At 42.0% G+C, this 20,556-nt stretch overlaps 1 protein-coding gene across 9 annotated transcripts in view; it reads left to right on the top strand.

Annotated features, from left to right (window-relative positions):
* Ryr3 (ryanodine receptor 3) overlaps window positions 1–20,556 on the top strand; it is a 586,052-nt gene that overhangs the window by 512,725 nt on the left and 52,771 nt on the right. For all 9 annotated transcript variants that reach the window (XR_003951556.1, XM_017316705.2, XM_017316711.2 and 6 more), the window contains 2 exons: window positions 17,789–17,876; window positions 18,014–18,106. Coding sequence is in view for 8 of the 9 variants with exons in the window: in XM_017316705.2 (XP_017172194.1) it covers window positions 17,789–17,876; window positions 18,014–18,106 (181 nt within the window). In the remaining variant the exon portion in view is untranslated. Of the gene's footprint in view, window positions 1–17,788; window positions 17,877–18,013; window positions 18,107–20,556 lie in introns of those variants that run through there.

Genomic DNA, 20,556 nt, shown 5'->3' with positions numbered 1-20,556 from the left:
TTTATTTCCCATCCTCTGATACGCATATGTGTTACCAATGAGTCCAAAGTGGTTGCTACTTCCTGCTCACTTGGTCCAATCAGCATAATGTCATCAATATAGTGCACCAATGTGATATTTTGTGGAAGATCCAAACGATCAAGATCCCTTCTAACTCAATTATGACACAGGGCAGGAGAGTTAATATATCCTTGAGGCAAAACTGTGAAGGTATGCTGTTGGCCTTGCCAACTGAAAGCAAATTGCTTCTGGTGGTCCTTATGGACAGGTACTGAGAAGGCATTTGCCAGATCAATAGCCGCATACCAGGTGCCAGGAGATGTGTTGATTTGCTCAAGTAAGGAAACTACATCTGGTACAGCAGCTGCAATTGGAGTTACTACCTGATTTAGTTTTTGATAATCAACTGTCATTCTCCATGATCCATCTGTTTTCTGCACTGGCCAGATAGGAGAGTTAAACGGAGATGTGGTGGGAACCACCACCCCTGCATCTTTCAAGTCCTTGATAGTGGCAGTAATTTCTGCAATTCCTCCAGGAATACGATACTGCTTTTTGATTCACTATTTTCTTTGGCAGAGGCAACTCTAAAGGCTTCCATTTGGCCTTTCCAACCATAATAGCCCTCACTCTACAGTTCAGGGAACCAATATGACAATTCTGCCAATTTCTGAGTATATCTATCCCAATTATACATTCTGGAACTGGGGAAATCACCACAGGATGTGTCCGGGGACCTACTGGACCTACTGTGAGTCGGACATCAGTCAAAACTCCATTAATCACCTGCCCTCCATAAGCCCCTACTCTAACTGGAGGGCCACAATGTTTCTTGGGATCCCCTGGGATCAGGGTCAACTCAGAACCAGTATCCAGCAGACCCCGAAAAGTCTGATTATTTCCTTTTCCCCAGTGTACAGTTACCCTTGTAAAAGGCCATAGGTCCCTCTGGGGAAGAACTGGAGAAAGGGTAACAGCAAAACCTTTGAGTGTCTTATCAAGATCCTTCATCAGCGGAACCTGGCCACCCCTTCATTCAAGGGGTTCTGGATCTGCAAACTGTCTCAAGTCTGGAAATTGATTCACTGGCCGAGATTGCTGTTTACCATGATCTAATGTAGCCTTTCTTTCATTTGTTTGAGAATTTTTCTGCTTATACAGATCAAACAAATATGCAGTAGGCTTCCTATGTATTTCATTCCTGGAAACACCATGATTGATTAGCCAGTACCAAAGGTCCAACCGAGTCATGCCATTATAAATTTCACCTCTCCTGTGCTGACCATTACTGGGTATGTTATTATAAACATTCTTTTGTCTACGCTGTCCATTATAATAACTAGAATCACCTTGTCTCTGGCGATTCAATGCTGCCACCTGGCCCTTGTTACCTCGGAATCCAACTAAACCCAGTGAATTTAATTCATCTAATTGAGCAGAAGCATCTCCAATGCTAAGATCTGGCACAAGGAAAAGGGAAAGAACAAAACCCTTCAAATGTGCTGGTGCCCCTCTCACCAATTTGCGTCTTATAGAGCTGGTGAAAGGCATATCTTCTGGACCTTCCCATTGTGGACAATTATGCTTTACACAATATATCCACTCTAGCATTGCAATTTCCCTAAGTCTTAAAATCCCTTCATCAACACTAAGCCACGGAATATCAGGCATCTCCAAGTCATTTCCAGTAGGCCATCTTTTGATAAAGACCTCAGCCAACCATTCAAACAAACTTTTGACACCTTTTTTAACTATGCGAGCTTCCGTATTAAACCTAGAATCTCTACTCAGAGGACCCATGTCAATAAACTCAGCCTGATCTAGTCTTATGTTCCTTCCACCCTTATCCCACACCCTTAAAATCCATTCCCACACATATTCACCAGGTTTCTGCTTGAATGAATTAGCAAATTCATTAAGCTCCTTAGTAGTGTAGCGAGTTTCTTCATGGACTACACTTTCTACCTCCCCTCTAGGAGCCTGTTTTGCTTTGAGTCTGGTCACAGGTCTAGAAGAAACTATTGGTGGGCCTTGAGAAACATCAGTAGTGAAAGTCATTGCTGGTTTATCAGACTCTGCAAAATTAATTTCCTCATGTGGGGAAGGCATTATTTCAAGGGGTGGGGCTGAGGGTACTACTTCCTCAGGTGGGGCAAACCCTTGAGAATCTGAAGATTCAAAATTCTCAGCTTCAACATGGTCTTCCCACACATCCCCGTCCCATGTTGTAGGATCCCATTCTTTGCCAATTAGAGCCCTTACTTTAACTGTCGACACACTCTGAGGCTGAGACTTGAATTTTCGCTGTAGTTCAGCCAACCTTACAATGAGAGTTTCCGTTTGATTTTCTGCAACTTGAGCTCTATTGCTACAAGAGAGAAGATTTTCTTCAAGGACACACTTAGCAACTTTTAGATCGTTTACTTGTGTCTGGAGCCTTTCAATTTTATCACACAACTCCTTCCTTTCATTCATCATTCTTTCCACAGATACTAAGAGCAGCCAGCCAGTAAAATCATTTTTCGATTTTTTCCCCATCTTGTAGAAAGCTTTGTGCACTGAATCACCTAATTCATTAAGAAAATCAAGGGCATTAGCTTCTTTAAGTTCGGAATATAGTTTCAACCATGGGTCTTCAAAATTCTCTAAGTTCCCAGGAGGGAGAGAATCTGGAGAGGTTTCAATAGTTGAAAGTGCTGGTGGATCAACAAGCCAGTTCCAGTATTTTAAAAGATTCATCCTTGTACTTCTGTTACTCTAGAACCACTTCTGGTACCAACTTCTGTATTAGTCAGGGTTCTCTAGAGTCACAGAACTTATGGATAATTTCTAAATAGTAAAGGAATTTATTGATGACTTACAGTCGGCAGCCCAATTCCCAACAATGGTTCAGTCGCAGCTGTGAATGGAAGTCCAAGGATCTAGCAGTTACTCAGTCTCACGCAGCAAGCAGGCTAAGGAGCAAGAGCAAGAGCTAGACTCCCTTCTTCCAATGTCCTTATATTGTCTCCAGCAAAAGGTGTAGCCCAGATTAAAGGTGTGTTCCACCACACCTTTAATCCCAGATGAAAGGCATAGCCCAGATTAAAGGTGTGTTCCTTAACTCGGAGATTCAATCTTCTGGAATCCATAGCCACTATGGCTCAAGATCTTCAAACCAAGATCCAGATAAGGATCTCCAAGCCTCCAGATAAGGGTCACTGGTGAGCCTTCCAATTCCGGATTGTAGTTCATTCCAAATATTGTCAAGTTGACAACCAGGAATAGCCACTACACCTTTATTTTGACTTTATGTTAATAGGTGTTCTGCCTACATGTGGTTTTGTACCCCATGTGTGTGTATGTCTTATCCTCTGGAACAAACATCACTAACAGTTGTGAGCTGCCATGTGAATGCTGGGAATTAAACTCTGATTTTCTGAAAGAACAGCCAGTGTCCTTAACCCCTGAGCCATCTCTCCAGTTCCCTCCCTAGATGTTTCTTAACTCAATCAAGTTAATAATCAAAATTAGCCATCACAAATCCACCCCTTGTCAATTTAATACACAAATATGTCACTTTAGACTATACTATTTCCCCCCCCTCATCAAATATATAATTTTCCAGTACTGATTCCCTACTTCAGTACCAACAGGGTACCCAACAATGTATACTAATTCTGACACTATCCAGAGTTACTATAGATCTTTCTGTAGGACTGACCCAACTTCAAACACCAGTCTTATATATGGGGTACCCATGGGTTGGGGCTGTAGCTCTGAAGTAGAGTGTTTGTGTAGGATTTTTAAAAAGAAATAACTAACAAATACTACAATCATTAATTCACATGTGAAGTTACATATGTTGGTCCCACACAAGATTGGCCATTTCTCCCTAAACCTCTGAACAATTGGATCCTGATAGAGGAAGAAGGGATCACCGTCTTTACTTGTGCACCCTCTGGGTCCACCTGGCTCCAAAGGATAGCTCTAAGCTCCTGGTCACTAAGATGGCCTATTTACTTACAATAGGTCACTAAGCAAATAGACAATAACATAAAAGAGAGATTAATGGGGAAGAGGTGGTAGGTGTTGTGTGGTATTTAATAACTCTATTAGTACTTACTATGACCCAGTCAGACCCCCAATAACCAAGTCTGAGTCCTATCAATTTGTTTAATTAGCTTTAGCACAGTTACCAGGCTATTACCCCTAAACTATTTTCCTTCACTAGACTGGACATTTCCCAGTTGTGCTCCCTAAGTTATTTGATGTTTGAGTCTTGCCTGGGCTGCTTTGCTCCCCATCAACCTGTCCTCAGGTGCACTTCTCTCAGCCACGTGCTCCTGCTCCATCTCATCTAATGGAGATCTTTTGCTCTCCCATCCTCTCTCTCCCTCCCTCCCTCCTTCCCCCTAACTGAAGCCCCCATTTTGGTAGCCAAAACTCCATCTACCTCTATTCTCCCCAGGAATTGGGTGTCAGCCACTGTTATTTAACTAGTCAGAGAAGACTGGTGAACAAAGTTTAAATGACATCATTTGGTGTCCTGAGAATGTGCTCCTTAGGACTGCAACCAGATCTTGAGGTCCATCGTTTAGCATCTGAACACATAGCAGCACCAGACCAACCCAATAGGTAGGAAGGGAGAGGACAAGAATGGACAGCATGCATTGTGTATATATAGAAAACTGTCTAAACAAATTTCATAGTGTTAAAAGGAAGTGACCAGGCTAGCCACAGTTTCTCTGTGTAGAATATAAACTCTGTGAATCCCCTGCTCAGAATGATTGATAATGAACAAGGTCTGGGTCAGAATACTCACCTATAATAAGAAAAAATATTATAATACATGTTAATATGGGAAAATGAGTTGATTACAATTTTTGTTGAAACTGAGGGAAAAGAAATTCTTAGTCTGTCTTTGGGGCCTATTACAGCTCTCTAGTTTATTGGTGGCAGGGGAGAGAAAACACGGGAAATGTTCATATTTGATTTACCTGAGGGCTCAAGTTAACTGAAGTGTAAGATAAGGCTCTTTCTTGGGAAAGTCCAGAACTCATGGGACTAGCTATTTCCACTGAGAAATAGCTTTCTTGTATTTCAATCCTCAGGGCCACCATAGAACTCAAGAAAGCATTTAGGATTACTGATGTAATAGAATACAACTCAGGAACATCCAAATAGAAATGTGTGGATTTCATGCTCCACTATGTTCATAGCAGCCTTATTTATAATAGCCAGAAGCTGGAAGGAACCCAGATGCTCCTCAACAGAGGAATGGATACAGAAAATGTGGTACATCTACACAATGGAGTACTACTCAGCTATTAAAAAGAATGAATTTATGAAATTCCTAGCCAAATGGATGGACCTGGAGGGCATCATCCTGAGTGAGGTAACACATTCACAAAGGAACTCACACAATATGTACTCACTGATAAGTGGATATTAGCCCAAAACCTAGGATATCCAAGATATAAGATACAATTTCCTAAACACATGAAACTCAAGAAAAATGAAGACTGAAGTGTGGACACTATGCCCCTCCTTAGAAGTGGGAACAAAACACCCTTGGAAGGAGGTACAGAGACAAAGTTTGGAGCTGAGATAAAAAGATGGACCATGTAGAGACTGCCATATCCGGGGATCCATCCCATAATCAGCTTCCAAATGCTGACACCATTGCATACACTAGCAAGATTATGCTGAAAGGACCCTGATATAGCTGTCTCTTGTGAGACTATGCCAGGGCCTAGCAAACATAGAAGTGGATGCTCACAGTCAGCTATTGGATGGATCACATGGCCCCCAATGAAGGAGCTAGAGAAAGTACCCAAGAAGCTAAAGGGATCTGCAACCCTATAGGTGGATCAACATTATGAACTAACCAGTACCCCGGAGCTCTTGACTCTAGCTGCATATGTATCAAAAGATGGCCTAGGCGGCCATCACTGGAAAGAGAGGCCCATTGGACACGCAAACTTTATATGCCCCAGTACAGGGGAACGCCAGGGCCAAAAAAAAAAAAAAAGGGGGGGGAGTGGGTGGGTAGGGGAGTGGGGGTGGGTGGCTATGGGGGACTTTTGGTATAGCATTGGAAATGTAAATTAGCTAAATACCTAATAAAAATGGAAAAAAAAAAAAGAAATGTGTGGGTTTGAGGATATACAGAGTCCCCATGATCTTCCCGGGTGTAGCAGCCTATGGCACATCAGTGTGCTCGCCTGTCTAGAAGCCCCTGAGTCTTACTGTTCAGGAGTGTTTGTGGATGGTGGTATTTTCTTGTGATTTCTTTTGCTTTGCTTTGTTGTTCTAGACATTAAGCCTAGGACTGTTTGCCTGCCATGCAAGTGTGCAACCACTGATCAGCAACCTTGGTCTTTAACAGCTTTGTAGGTAGGCTTCATTGACTGACTATATCAGCGGTCATTGATTTTTGATTTTGAACTGAATCCTCTCTTTTTCAAGAGCTTAGGAATAAGATCAAAAGCCCCAACTCTGTACTCTGATTCCAACTCCCACTAGAGAGTTCTAGTCTGTCTGGGGCCCAGGTACTCTCCTGAGGATATCTAGCCGCTCATCAATATGTGGGTTTGTTATGAAATGGCAAGTCTCATGTCATTCATAAACCCCTCAATGGCCAAAGGGCTTTGTTATAAAAAGCAAAAACTCCAATTGCTCAGGACCCCCTTTGCCAGGAATAGAAGCAAAGACTAAGTGTTTCACCATATCACACTCTCTTACACTTGAAAGATTTATAATCTGGGAGTGATAGAAGAGATGCAAAAATAGTTGAGAGAAGATAACTGACTTGGGAGTTGTTTCCCATTCTGCCATGGCAGGAGATTCATATTCATTTTAGCATTCATCTTTCTAATATAAGCTGTACTAAAAGTAATTTGTATGAGATTACTTATATTTAGGATGTGAAAGAAAACATCTTCTGCATACATATTGTCTACACACATATGCATAAACATGTACATTAAGGTTAGAATATTATATTTCCTTTCCTAGCTACAGGAAATTATACTCATTTTGACAAAGGAACTCTGCTCTTAGAGAATCAACTTTAGTCATTTCCGATAACGTAATTATGTTAGCAATTTAATGAAGAAATTTGTCAGAGCTTGAGGTGAAAATAAAAATAAAAATGGGGCAAGATTGCTCCTGGAATAGCTTTTGAATTGCGTGTCACCGCGGATGATGAAGACTCAAGAGAGAGCGTGGTCTGTTTACAAGGTGCTTGACAGCTGCTAAAAACGGCAATGTCAGAGAGTCTTTGAGATCATCATTAATTCATTCATCTCTACTATTCAACCTGTTCCTCCCTGAGCGTCACAGCCATGTGAGCCTGCTTAGAAATACATCCTTTCAACATGAATGTCCGTCCCTTCAAAGCCTTTCATAAGAGTGAAAGCAGAAAGTGTCTGTACTCTATTATACTAAGAGTGAAGTGTAGAAGAAGAGTGTCCGTGGGGGCTCAAGCCTGTAAGCGCAGCACTTACGAGGCTGGGGGGAAAGTGTGCTAAGCCTTCAGCCTAGGCTAAAGAGTGAGACCCTGGAATAAAACTCCAGAACAATATACTTTCTAACTTGATTATTTTGGAGGACATGGCTATGTGTTATGATAAAAATAATTCTTACATTAAAAGAGACTGAGACCTTTGCTGGACCTCAAAGCCAGCGTTAATAATACATCTTAAGGTCACTGAAGACTGTTTTCCTATTATGTACTCAGCCTGTTTGTTTAACTTGCCTTTCAGTGAACAATATAACAACCAACTTTGCTTGCTTTGAATTTCCCATGTAATCAACTTTTATAGGCTAAACCAACATATAGCTGTAATCTTAAGTATTCTTTCCTGCCCCTGATCTAAGAGTAAAGCATGCACATTTGAACATGTGTTATGATAATCATTTGCTAAAAATAGAAAATGCAAACCAAAAGCAGTCTTATAAAGTGGATAGCCACCATAAATGTGGAACAAAGGATTCAGATATGGCTTGATAATATTTATTTAATATTTATCATTGATAGAGTCAGTGACTCAATCCCTTGTAAAATTTTGTTAAAGATTTCTGTGAAGTATCCCCCATTCCTTTCCCCATGTGATACTTTCTTGTGCTGTTCAATGAAAAAGATCACAAAGCTTCTATTTGGGATAAACATATAGGGGTCAAACAGACGGACAGATTCGAAAGGCAGGTATAGATTCAGACTCATAAATCAGGCAGACAGGATGAGGGAAGACACAGGGAGACTGAATTAGAGAATTCAAATCTGGGCTTGCTCTTAGTCAAGTGATACCAAGAGGAAGTGCTCTGAGTTCTGCCCTTAATTCGACACCAATGCATTATTGGTGATGCTGCGTTTATTATTAATGCATTGAAAGAAATGCAGGAAGAAAGTTGGGAAGTTGAGGTCATAAAGGGAGGTTTATTTTTGCCTCCCCTTCTAATCTTTTTTTGGCTCTTTTGTTACCTTTGTCTCCTTCCACAGTCTTTTTCCTAATCAAGGGATGCCCCCTTCTTTTCCTTGTGTCCATGGGGAGTGGTTTATCTGATCAGTCCCAAAAGTTGAAGTCTATAAGACTTTCAAGAAGGGAAATGAAAAGATTTGCCCCATCTTGGGATTTTCTGTTCATTTCTCAATGTGGATAGAGATTTGAGATAGGAAAGTCTTCTTTTTCCATAGGGTCATCCTTGAATAAATTCTTTCCACCAAAATCTGTCCCTGGGCTTTCAGTAGAGTGGAGGACAGAGAGCAGTATAGTCTTTAGAATCCAGTAGTATTTTTTTCAACCAAAAGAATCAAGTGACTTGGACTGATGGAGTGGAGGAGCAGACAGAGATATTGTCGTACCTCATGTTCCTCCACCTAGAAGGATAATGAATGCCTATAGGCTCTAAGCTTGCTCTCTAAAGCCAGAGAAAACTAATCTTTCATGTAGCAACACTTTAAGATATCAAAGAAATTCTATTTCCCATCTTCCTCCCATTATTTTAAACCTTTGTACGTCCTTCATCCCTATGGGATGGTGGTTGAATCTCCTTTTGAAATGACATTTCCATTAGTCAGTGTTGAGCCCGAAGCTGGCAGGATACACAAGAACTCTGGGCAGATCAGAATATGCAGAACTTGTGAGCAGACCAGGGTACATCAGTGCCCATCTCCTCTTGCCTAGAGACAGAAGTCAAGACTGGTTCAACAAGTCTCTAAAAGAGCAGTGGTCTTTTTCCCTTCTTTCTGGAAACCAGAAATGTGTTGGACATAAATATGAACTTGGCCATCTGACTTTTGGTAAAAAATAAAATCCATTTTAGAAGCTATCAAAAGTAATTGAAGTTAACCCTGTGCAGTGGCCATCTTAGGCCGAGGCCCGTATGGAGTGAAGTCTTGTGGTGACGCTGAGAGAAGTCCTCACCTCAGACAACCTGACTCTGAACCCTTTCTGAACAGCTTTCGTATCTTTCAAACCATGATCTTGATAATGTAAGTTTGAGACTTCTTATTCTTGCCATTGCCCAAGACTGTATTCCATCCTGTTGAGGGCCTGTGGAATTTGAGACAAGGTCTTGCTTATGTATCCCAGGATAGCATCAAACTCAACAATCCTTCTGGCTCAGCATCCTCAGTGCTGGAATTACAAGTGTACAGCTGCTTCAGACAGAGGGTCATAAGGACCGGTTAATGTTTAGACAACAAGGCAATGATAGGAATACCCAGCTTGGGCCAAGGTGGCTAACACTGGACATCTGTGGAGCTATGAGTCAGCAAAAAGTGGTGGGCACCAGATGTCCAGAGGACATAAAAAATATGGAGTGATATAATGTGTTATGTAACTATCTCTAGAAAAATGCTACTTTTGTGTGTGTGTTTTTTTAAGTATGGTCAAACCAGACTTCAACTTCCCTAGCCTGCCTGCAAATGCCTATCTGCAGACCTATGAGTCAACTTCTGTGTGACCTGTGTAGCAGTCTATGTGTGTGCTAATGTGTACCTGGGTGCCTGCTTGCATCTCTCCCAGAGTGAATAAAGTATGTTTTCTCTGCCTGAGATTCCGTGTGAGTCTCCTCCTTCCCTGGCATCACAGCAAGCATCTTGAGGCACCATAGTCAGCTTGTTAAGATTCCATCCACAAGGCTTCTTGTTTTCTCTGTTAATACACTGTCGTTTCACCGGCTTATGTCGCTTTCCCCATTTACCTTACATGGAAAAGTCCCAACTCATGACCTCTAAACTGAATCTCCTCTATTCGAAGCCTTGCGTTTCATGGCTGCCTTTTAATAGCAACCAGTGCAGATGATATAGGACCCAAGGGTAGGGTAACAATCTCAGTGGGGATCAAGTGCCTAAGTATTGACTTAGATGCTGAACCCTCTGAAATCGTCCTTCTGAACAGAGTGAGTCTGAGCAATGGAAGTGAAGGCAAAATCTTTGCTCCTGCAAGTGTCATCTTGGTCTGGCTTGAAGGAGAGGAGCAGAGAGCTTGTGTGCCTGGGAGAAGACACATAAGAGGATGTTCTTCATACTCACCAATCCAGCTTGGCAGAAAGAAACAGTGAATACAAAGTTGCATTTCAGAAAAGGCATGAGCAAATTTAAACTCCTCCTTCCTCTCAAACGACATCCCAACATGAAGGTAAAGAGAACAGAATGGATTTCCACCAGGAAATGGTACCTAAGTTCTCATTTTTGCGACTCTTGCTTACTGACCATCCCCATGGCTGTACCTTTCCTCGGCAGATTAGGATATGACCCTTGCCTCTTCTCACATAAGCCACAGTACAAGTGCATAAAGCTCATTTAAACTAAAACACCAAGGAATGAACAGCTGGTGGTTCTGATAAAATGAGAAACGTAACCCTGAAAAGAGCTTTCTGGAGCTCAATCAATGTGAAGGAAAATCAAAGAGCTTATCAGTCTCAAACCTCAAACTTGAATTGCATTTGTGCTGGAGGTAATGGAGAAGTGACTATACTGCTTAAAGAGATGAGAAGTCTATTATACAAAGAAACCCAAAGATAGGCAGTATATGGCCAGTATGATTATTCATTGTGGGCCCTTACACCTCTGTCTTTATCTCTTTCCCATTGCCTTCCATCTCCAAAGTTATTTTACATTTTAATATGACAATTAGAGTTCCAGACTTTGGGTTTTCTTTCTAAACCAAAAAGATTAAAGCAAATTTCACAGGGCAGAGGCAAAAAGATACTTTCTGCTATGTGATCTCCTCTTAGAGAACTTTTCCAAGACGTCTATTCCTCAACTTCTACTTTGATCTCATTGATCATTTCCTGGTTACAGGTTAAGGCAGGTGGAGTACCATGATATTTAGTGGGACAGGATACCACCCTGAACAAAAACAAAAACAAACAAATAAAAAACATGTCTACTATTTAACGAAGATGACAGTTGAATTTGAAAACAAGAGTGGTTCAGTAATAATGTTCTGGAGGCTAGAGCTAGAGATAAGAAGGAAGGAAAATCTCAAAGTGAATTGACCTTTATAGTGTTTCCCTTCCTGCTAGCAAGCACATGAGCTTCAAGGCAGTCTCTTGTCTCTGCCTCCCATCCTGCTGTAGGAGCATGGAGATTACAAATTCATGCTGCCAAGTCTGACTTTACATGGGCTCTAGGGATTCAAACTAGGACCATCACGCTTGTACAGTGAGAAGTTCACTTGCTGAGCTGTCTTCTCGGCTCCATAATTTGTTTTTGATAATGTTCTGCATTGGACAAAAGAAATAAATTTTTCATATTATTTGTGAGAGTCAATTGTCTCTCCCTTCACCCCATTTTTTAGAAAAGGTCTCAGTGTGTAGACCAGGTTGATTTTGAATTCATAGAGATCTGCCTTCCTCTGCCTCCTAAGTGCTGGAATTAAAGACATACTGGCATCAGCAACCAATTGTTTATCCCAAAAAAGCCATAAATTTAATTTCTGTGTTACAGTTGTATGTTAATAGTCATCCCCAGTGAAGAAAACACCATATGCTTATCCAATTTCAAATGGTCAGTCCTAAAAACATACATAGAAATAACATTATATAGATTGAACAGGTTATATTCAGGAATGTATAAGCATACACTTATATGTGTGTATCAACAGTTAATAACTTTAAAAGAGAACAAGAAAGGCTTACAGGAGGTGTTGGAGAGAAGAAGTGTAGAGGGAAATGATGTAAGTATATTGTAATCTTGAAAATAAAAGAAATTTCGTTTCATAAAAAGGACATCTAATTCTGGCTTTCAGATTGCTGGAACAGGGCTCTGAAAACCCTTGGGACTCTCTGAGTTAGAGGATTGTCTTTTGTTATTCACAATAAGCCTCATCCCACCATACTTGAACTCACACTCATGAGGAATCAACTACATGATGAGATGTTTGGGAACTTTCATCCCTACCTTCTAACTTCTTGACCTCTCCAGAAGAAAGGAGCTATAGACAGGGTTAATCACCAAAGCCAATGATTTAACCAACCATGCCTATGTGTTCTGTGTTCTTGTTTGCTTCTTGTTGCTATGATGAACTCTATAGAAAAAAAAAAAAAAAAAAACCTTAGGAGAAGAAAAGGTTTATTTCAGTTTACAAATTATAGTTCATCATTAAGAGATACTAGGGCAGGAATTCCAACAAAAGGAGCTTAAAGCAGAAACCATAGAGGAAGGCTACTTACAAGCTTATTCCCCCTGGTTTGCTTGACTACCATTCTTATAAAGCCATGGCCCATTAGCCTAGGGATGGTATCTCCCACAGTAGTCTGGGCCCTCCTACATCAAATAGCCTACAGACAAGCCCATAGGCTAATCTGATAGAAGCAATTGCTCAATTGAACTTTCTCCTTCACGGGTATGACAGGTTGACCTTTAAGCAAACTATAACACTATGAAATAAACCCTCCTTTTAAAGCCTTAACTCTGGAGTTTGGAGACATTCTGAACTGTTAGTAAAATAAAGATACCTTGAGGGTGAAGTACCTGGAGAAAGGTTGGAATCTCCAGACTCCTCTTCTACATTGTCAACATTAAAAACTACAGCTCACATCTTAAAGGAAATAATGGATTTATTCTGGAACTATTTTGAGTGACCATGGCCTAGGAACAGATTTAGGTTGCCCCAAATTCCATGTTCCAAGGTGGAAACAGTCTCACAGGATTTTTATAGTTTTACAGGACAAAGAAACCCATAAATCAAGGCAACTTTAAAATGCATTGGTGGGTACACAAGAGAGGTGGGTAAAACAAGATGGAGTAGGTATTCTATTAGCCCAAGATGCTATCTGATGGCATCCCTTGCTCTTGCTGAGTTTTTAATATGTGGGGCATTTACTAAGATCAGATGGTGTCTTGATTGAATTGGTGGGTTGATGCCTGGAAAGTTGAGTAGTTGCTTAATGTGAAGACACTCCCCAAGTGTGATATGAAAAGTTGACTAGGAGAGTGGTGTGTGTGTGTGTGTGTGTGTGTGTGTGTGTGTGTGTGTGTGTGTGTTTAATTATTCTTTTTTTTTTGATAGTTTCTTTATTCACATTTCAAATGTTATCCTTTCCTGGTCTCCCTCCCTCCCTCCCTCCCTCCCTCCCCCCCTCCCGGAAACATCCTATCACATCCTCCCTCCCCCTGTTTCTATGAGTGTTCCTCCACCCACCCACCTACCCCACCTCCCACCCCCCTCTCCATTCCCCTGCCCTGGAACATCTATTGAGCCCTTTCCCATTTATGCATGACAAGGCCATCCTCTGCTACATATGCATGTGTACTCCTTTGTTGATGGCTTAGTCCCTAAGAGTTCTGGGGGTGGGGGGGTGGATCTGGTTGGTTAATATTGTTGTTCTTCCTATGAGGTTGCAAACCCCTTCAACTCCTTCAGTCCTTTCTCTAACTCCTCTATTGGGGACCCCGTGCTCAGTCCAATGGTTGGCTGTGAACATCTGCCTCTGTATTTGTAAGGCTCTGGTGGGGCCTCTCAGGAGACAGCCAATATCAGGCTCCTTTCAGTATGCACTTCTTGGCATCCACAATAGTGTCTGGGTTTGGTAACTGTATATGAGATGAATCCTCAGGTGGGACAGTCTCTGAGTGGCCTTTCCTTCCATCTCTGCTCCACATTTTATTTCTATATTTGTTCCTGTGAGATTTTGTTCTCCTTCTAAGAAAGACCAAAACACCCACACTTTGGTCTTCCTTCTTATTAAGCTTAATGTGGTCTGTGAATTTTATACTGGTTATCTGGAGCTTTTGGGCTAATATCCACTTATCAGTGAGTGCATACCATGTGTGTTCTTTTGTGATTGGGTTACCTCACTCAGGATGATATTTTCCAGTTCTATCCATTGGTCTAAGAATTACATGAATTCATTGTTTTTAATAGCTGGTACATTTATTCCATTGTTTAATGTACCATGTTTTCTGTATCCATTCCTCTGTTGAGGGACATCTGGGTTCTTTCCAGCTTCTGGCTGTTACAAATAAGACTGCTATGAACATAGTGGAACATGTGTCCTTATTATATGTTGGAGTATCTTCTGGGCATATACCCAGGAGTAGTATAGCTGGGTCCTCAGGTCCAATTTTCTGAGGAACTGCCAAACTGATTTCCAGAATATTTGTACCAGCTTGCAATCCCACCAGCAATGGAGGAGTGTTCTTCTTTCTCCACATCCTCACCAGCATCTGCTGTCACCTGAGTTTTTGATCTTAGCCATTCTGACTGGTATGAGGTGGAATCTCAGGGTTGTTTTGATTTGCATTTTTCTGATGACTAAGGATTTTGAACATTTCTTTATGTGTTTCTTGGCCATTCAATATTCCTCAGTTGAAAATTCTTTGTTTAGCTCTGTACCCCATTTTTTAACACGTTTATTTGGTTCTCTGGAGTCTAACTTCTTGAGTTCTTTGTATGTATTGGATATTAGCCCTCTAAGGGATGTAGGATTGGTAAAGATCTTTTCCCAATCTATTGGTTGTCTTTTTATCCTATTGACAGAGGTGAGTAGAACACATCTGTTCCAACACCACCAGGACTAACTGGGACCAGCAGGATCCAGGGATGCAAGAACCTCACCCGACCAGTGGGTCGGGTTCCTTCTGGTCTCCACTGGTTTACCTTGGGCACAAACTCTGCAGCCAGTCCCACGGCCCCCAGAGGAGGTTCCACTCCCAGGTGCTCTAGCACACCCAGGATCACGGGATCTAGCACACAGGATCACTGTCTTTTCCCTTTACAGAAGCTTTGCAATTTTATTTGCATTTGTCGATTCTTGATCTTAGCGCACAAACCACTGGTGTTCCTTTCAGGAAATTTTCCCCTGTGCCCATGTGTTCCAGGCTGTTCCCCACTTTTCTTTGACTGTTGTGTCAATGTTTTCTAAGGTATCTCTGCACCTGAGATTCTCTCTTCTATCTCTTATATTCTGTTGGTGATGCTTGCATCTATGACTCCTGGTCTCTTTCCTAGGTTTTCTATCTTCAGTATTTTCTCCCTTTGTGATTTCTTTATTGTTTCTATTTCCATTTTTTAGATCTTGGATGGTTTTGTTCATTTCCTTCACCTGTTTGGTTGTGTTTTCCTGTAGTTCTTTAAGGGATTTTTGTGTTTCCTCTTTAAGGACTTCTATCTGTTTGCCTATGTTCTCCTGTATTTCTTTAAGGGAGTTATTTATTTCCTTCTTAAAGTCCTGTATCATTGTCATGAGAAGTGATTTTTAGATCTGAGTCTTGCTTTTCTGGTGTGATGGGTTATCCAGGACTTGCTATGGTGGGAGAACTGGGTTCTGATGATGCCAAGCAAATTCTGTTGCTTATGTTCCTATGCTTGCCTCCTGCCATCTGATTATCTCTAGTGCTCCCTGTCCTTACTATATGTGACTGGAACCTGTCCTTCCTGTAATCCTGGTTGAGTCAGAACAACTCAGAGTCCAGCTGTCTCTTTGATCCTATGATTCTGGGATCCTGTGATCCTGAGATTCTGGGTGTGTTCCTGGGAGTCAAGCTCCCTCTGAGACCCCGAGATCCTTGTGTAACCAAGCTCCTGGGATCCCAGGATCCTGTGATCTTGGGTGTGCTAGAGCACCTGGGAGTGGAACCTCCTCTGGGGACTGTGGGACTGGCTGCAGAGTTTGTGCCCAAGGTAAGCCAGTGTAGGCCAGAAGGAACCCGACCCACTGGTCGGGTGAGGTTCTTGCATCCCTGGATCCTGCTGGTCCCAGTTAGTCCTGGTGGTGTTGGAACAGTTGTATTCTACTCACCCCTAATCCTAAGATCCTGGGCATGCTAGAGCTCCTGGGAGTGGAGCCTCCTCTGGGGGCTGTGGGACTGGCTACTGTGTTAGAGCCCAAGGTAAGCCGGTGCAGGCCAGAAGGCATGTTTAATCATTCTGTGTAGAAATTTGGAAATAGCAATTCACCATGCCTTTTTGAAATACAACTTAATCAAGTGCAAAAGATACACATAGGCAAGATAACTTATAGAAAATGACTGTGTATGACTTTAATTTAGCAGTTCTGTCACTATTGGGTTATGTCTTAATCTAACCTAGTATTTAAAAGGGGAAAAAAGTGCCTATTTATAGAGGATTTCCAAGGTGATTAAGAGGTTATAAAAGATACTTGGTTTCTGGAGAAAAAGCTTAGTTAGTAAAGTTCTTGCCTATAAATATGGTCCCCAGAGACTACAGGATTTTTGTTTGTTTGGGGAGGGATATTTTTTATATTGTTTTATTTAAAGGCATGCAGAAATAGGCAGATCTTTGGAGCTTGACATCTAGTCAGACAAGTCACATGGAACTCTAGGCCAGTAAGAAACAATAAGGAGAATGGCACCTGAGGATGTTCTCTGGCCTCTATACATGAACACATGTCTTCACTGCCCTACAACACCACCACTACCCAGCAGTACCAACACCACCACCACCATCACCACCATCTACCGCTGCCACAACCTCACCACCACTACCACAACCCCAGCAGCAACAACAAACACCACCACCACCACCATGATCACAACCCCACCACCTTCACCACACTACCACCACCACCACCAACCCAACACCACAACCCACAAAGAGATATGGTTTCTGATCAGACAGTCTAAATGGTAGACAAAATTTTCTTTCATCCAGAAAACTGGCCTTGAGGGACTAGAGAAATGTTTCAGTGGTGAAGATCCAAGTACTGCTCTTACAGAGGACTGAGTTCAGTCCCCGGTGCCCGCACTGTGCCCGTTGACAACTCCCTGTAATTCCTGCTCCAGGGGATCTGATGCTTTCTAATGCAAACACATGCATTCAAAAGCACAACCCCATGCAAAACTTAGATTCTTTTAAATCTTCTGTTCAAAAAACTGGCTCTCAGAGTCAAAGGTATAGGGCATAACATGCTTATGAGGGTCAGACTTTAAGAGGCTTTCCAATAGCAAATGCCAGGGCAGGACTGGATGCCATAGTGGCCATTGTTGTCATAGCCTTATTCATCAACTCTCTCTGCGGTAAGGCATCTGGGATGGTCTGTTTCCAAACTTATGGCTTAACCATCTACTTAGAAAAGAAACAAAGCAAAGGTGATGGTTTTGAAATGTTGGTATCTGACAACTGTTTTGCTGAAACAATTCTTGAAAACTTTGATAAAAGTATAAATGATACTTATCCCAATTTTTAATCTGGATCTAAATGTATGAGACTTACTGTCCTCATATGGCAATGCAGTTTAATCTGACTAGATCTATACTGCTGTTATTTGTGGAGTGTGACCATTGTCATGGCTACTGAATCTCCTGTACCTTTTCCCTTGCTTCTCAATACAGATCTAACTGGCTCAAAAGCCCAGATCCTGATTCTGACCAGCTCTTCCGCATGGTGGCCGAGGTCTTCATTCTGTGGTGTAAATCTCATGTAAGGACACACTTGGGCTCTGGATTTAGAATGGTTTTAACAGGTATATATCTGGAGAAGCTTTCTTTTAATGATGCTTTTTGTTTGTTTGTTTTTGTTTTTTCTCCATTATCCTCCTCTACCCTGCCCTGATCTAGAACTTCAAGAGGGAAGAGCAAAATTTTGTGATTCAAAATGAAATTAATAACTTGGCATTTTTAACTGGAGACAGCAAAAGCAAGATGTCAAAAGTAAGTCTTAAGAATTCCATCTTAAGGATGCTTCAGCTTTGACTTCAGCCTTGTCTTGGATCTAGATCCTGTTCTGTGGGGCTTAAATAACACACTCATCTTAGGTTCCACGTATAACCAGCAGCCTCTATTGCTGTTTCACACACAACGTGCCAGAAGAAGTTCCCGTTGAACAGCAGCATCCTCATGCTTTGCAAATAAAGGGGTGCTTGTATACCAAAAAATTGAAGTCTCAACAGTTGCCCAAGGCATTTGAGAGGTCCCCAAACAGACACTGCTCTGAATGGCTTTAAAATAGAAGTGTGTCCAGTACAGTCACACCGCAAAAGCACAAGTGTGCAAAGCTGCCTTCTGAAGGGTCGGGAGGAAATGACCTTGCCTTTACACCTCCTCAGCATGCACCCTGGCTACACGCTTGTTTTCTTTCTGTTTGAAATGCCAGCATCTGTTTTATTCCAGATGTGCTGACCTCTTAATGCCTATGTTCATTTTTCCATGACATTTGCCCTCAGAAAGCCAAACGTCTGTCCATCTCCCTGCAGGAGATATTTAAAAGAGGGCCTGTCACTCTCCTGGCTAGGGGAGAAGCTGAGCTATAGGAGGGAAAGTGAACTTGCATCTCATTCTCAGTTGGCTCTATACAATGAAGCTTCATTGTCTTGACTGGAGAGAATTGCTAGCCATGCTTCTTCAGGTGCACATACAAAAGCCAAGTCTCCTTACACGTGATGTCTTGTTACTTGCATTGTGGCTTATTCTTGGCCCTGTTTCCCCGAGAACTGTGCCTTGGGGAGGTTTGGCTTGTATGTGAAGTGTAAATAGCCTGTAATAGCTGAGAGACAGCCGTCTCGTGGCTGGCACGGTGCTGCCTGTAAGGAACACGGAGGTGGAGTGTGCATGAAGAGCCCTGAGAAGTGAAAGGTAAAGTCTGGCGAGATGGGAATCATGGGCTTGTAGTGAGGGCCTTGAGCACCTTTCTAGTAACCATTTGAGGTGGACAATCAGCGTCTCGGCATAGCAGGAAAGAAACTATTATGACACCACAATGATAATCTGAATACCTGAGGCTATACCAAGTGGGGCAGCTGGCTCCAGTCATCTCCAGCCACTCAGCACTGCCTCTTCTGTCTTTCATCTGTTTTAACACTAGCACTTCTTCTAGTATCCAAAATTTGACTGTAGAGGTTACAATCTACTCTCCAGTACACGTTAGAGTACACTTTTAACATATGCTGCCAAATAAAGTTGACAGTGAACTGTGTTCATATACAAAACAGACAGATTACAATCAAGGAGAATCTTGACTGCAGTGGAATTATATTGGTGCTTTAGATAAACGTATCTGGTGCTCCACATTCTTTTTGCATTTACCTGTTGATAGACACTTGGGGACCACAAGCCCAGGCTTCCCAGACTCCAGCTTATCTAAGATACCTTTGCAGAGTCCTCTTGTGGCCATCACAAGCTGTCCTTTAACCCAGATTTCCTACCAAAATTCAGTAAATCCCAGGCAGGTGTGATGCTATCGTTTACACTGGGTAGATCCTCTGGCTGAGGACTGACCCAGCTAGCATCCTGGACAAACTGATACAAGGACCCAAATCCCCGATGAGCAGGAATGGGGAAAGCCATCTCAGCTCTCTAGTGATGAGTGGATCTTCACAGACTTTGAGATTAGAAAAGAATGAAGCAGTAGAAACCCATTTCACAACTCATCCACTAAAAAACTAACATAACATTCTATCTCTTCATGATGCTGGATGAGGAAAGGGGGCATTTGCCGGGTCAGAGCGTGTTCTTGTTCAAGACATGGGTATTTCCCTCTAGGAAGGGCTGTCTTTAAAGCAAACTGCTGCATTTTCACTAAGGCTCGACGTCAATTGTTTCTGAGCATTTTGCATTCACACCAATCGTGTTGCCTCAGAACAGAGAAGATGGTAGTAGAAAGACAGAAATAAAAAGGAAAACACCCATGGCTGGGGTGCCAACTAGGGCTTTGTTTCACTCACTTAATTCCTCAGAGTCCAGCTTTCCTATCTGTATAATGGGGTTGAGCTTACAATCCCAAAAGAGTCTGGTTAAAAGTCAGTTTTTAGCAGCAGCTGTCAGTTAGAATATCATTTGATGAATGCTTTAAGACAGATTCATTGCCTCCAATAAATAGCCATTTCTAGTATCTGAGGATAGAAAGCTATCTATGGGAAGCCAGGGACAGGACTTTTCTTCCCTATCAGTTGACTCCCTCTTGCTCTTGCTTCTGTCTGTACAATGAAATGTTCTCTGCGACCTTGTCTGTATGGGCACTTGTCAGCATCGCTTGCGTTTGTCTCTGTTCTTGGTTGCACTCTTGTGTTGTATAAATGAAGAGGTCTTAGTTGCACAATGGAGGTTTTGGTGGAGGTATCCATCTGTGAATGCTGCATGCCACAAACTGCATACATACATCATGC

This window comes from Mus musculus, chromosome 2, assembly GCF_000001635.26.
Source record: "Mus musculus strain C57BL/6J chromosome 2, GRCm38.p6 C57BL/6J".
NCBI classification, from domain to species: Eukaryota; Metazoa; Chordata; class Mammalia; order Rodentia; family Muridae; genus Mus; species Mus musculus.
Note: the sequence above shows the minus strand (reverse complement) of the source record. Positions and strands in the feature narration are given on the sequence as shown.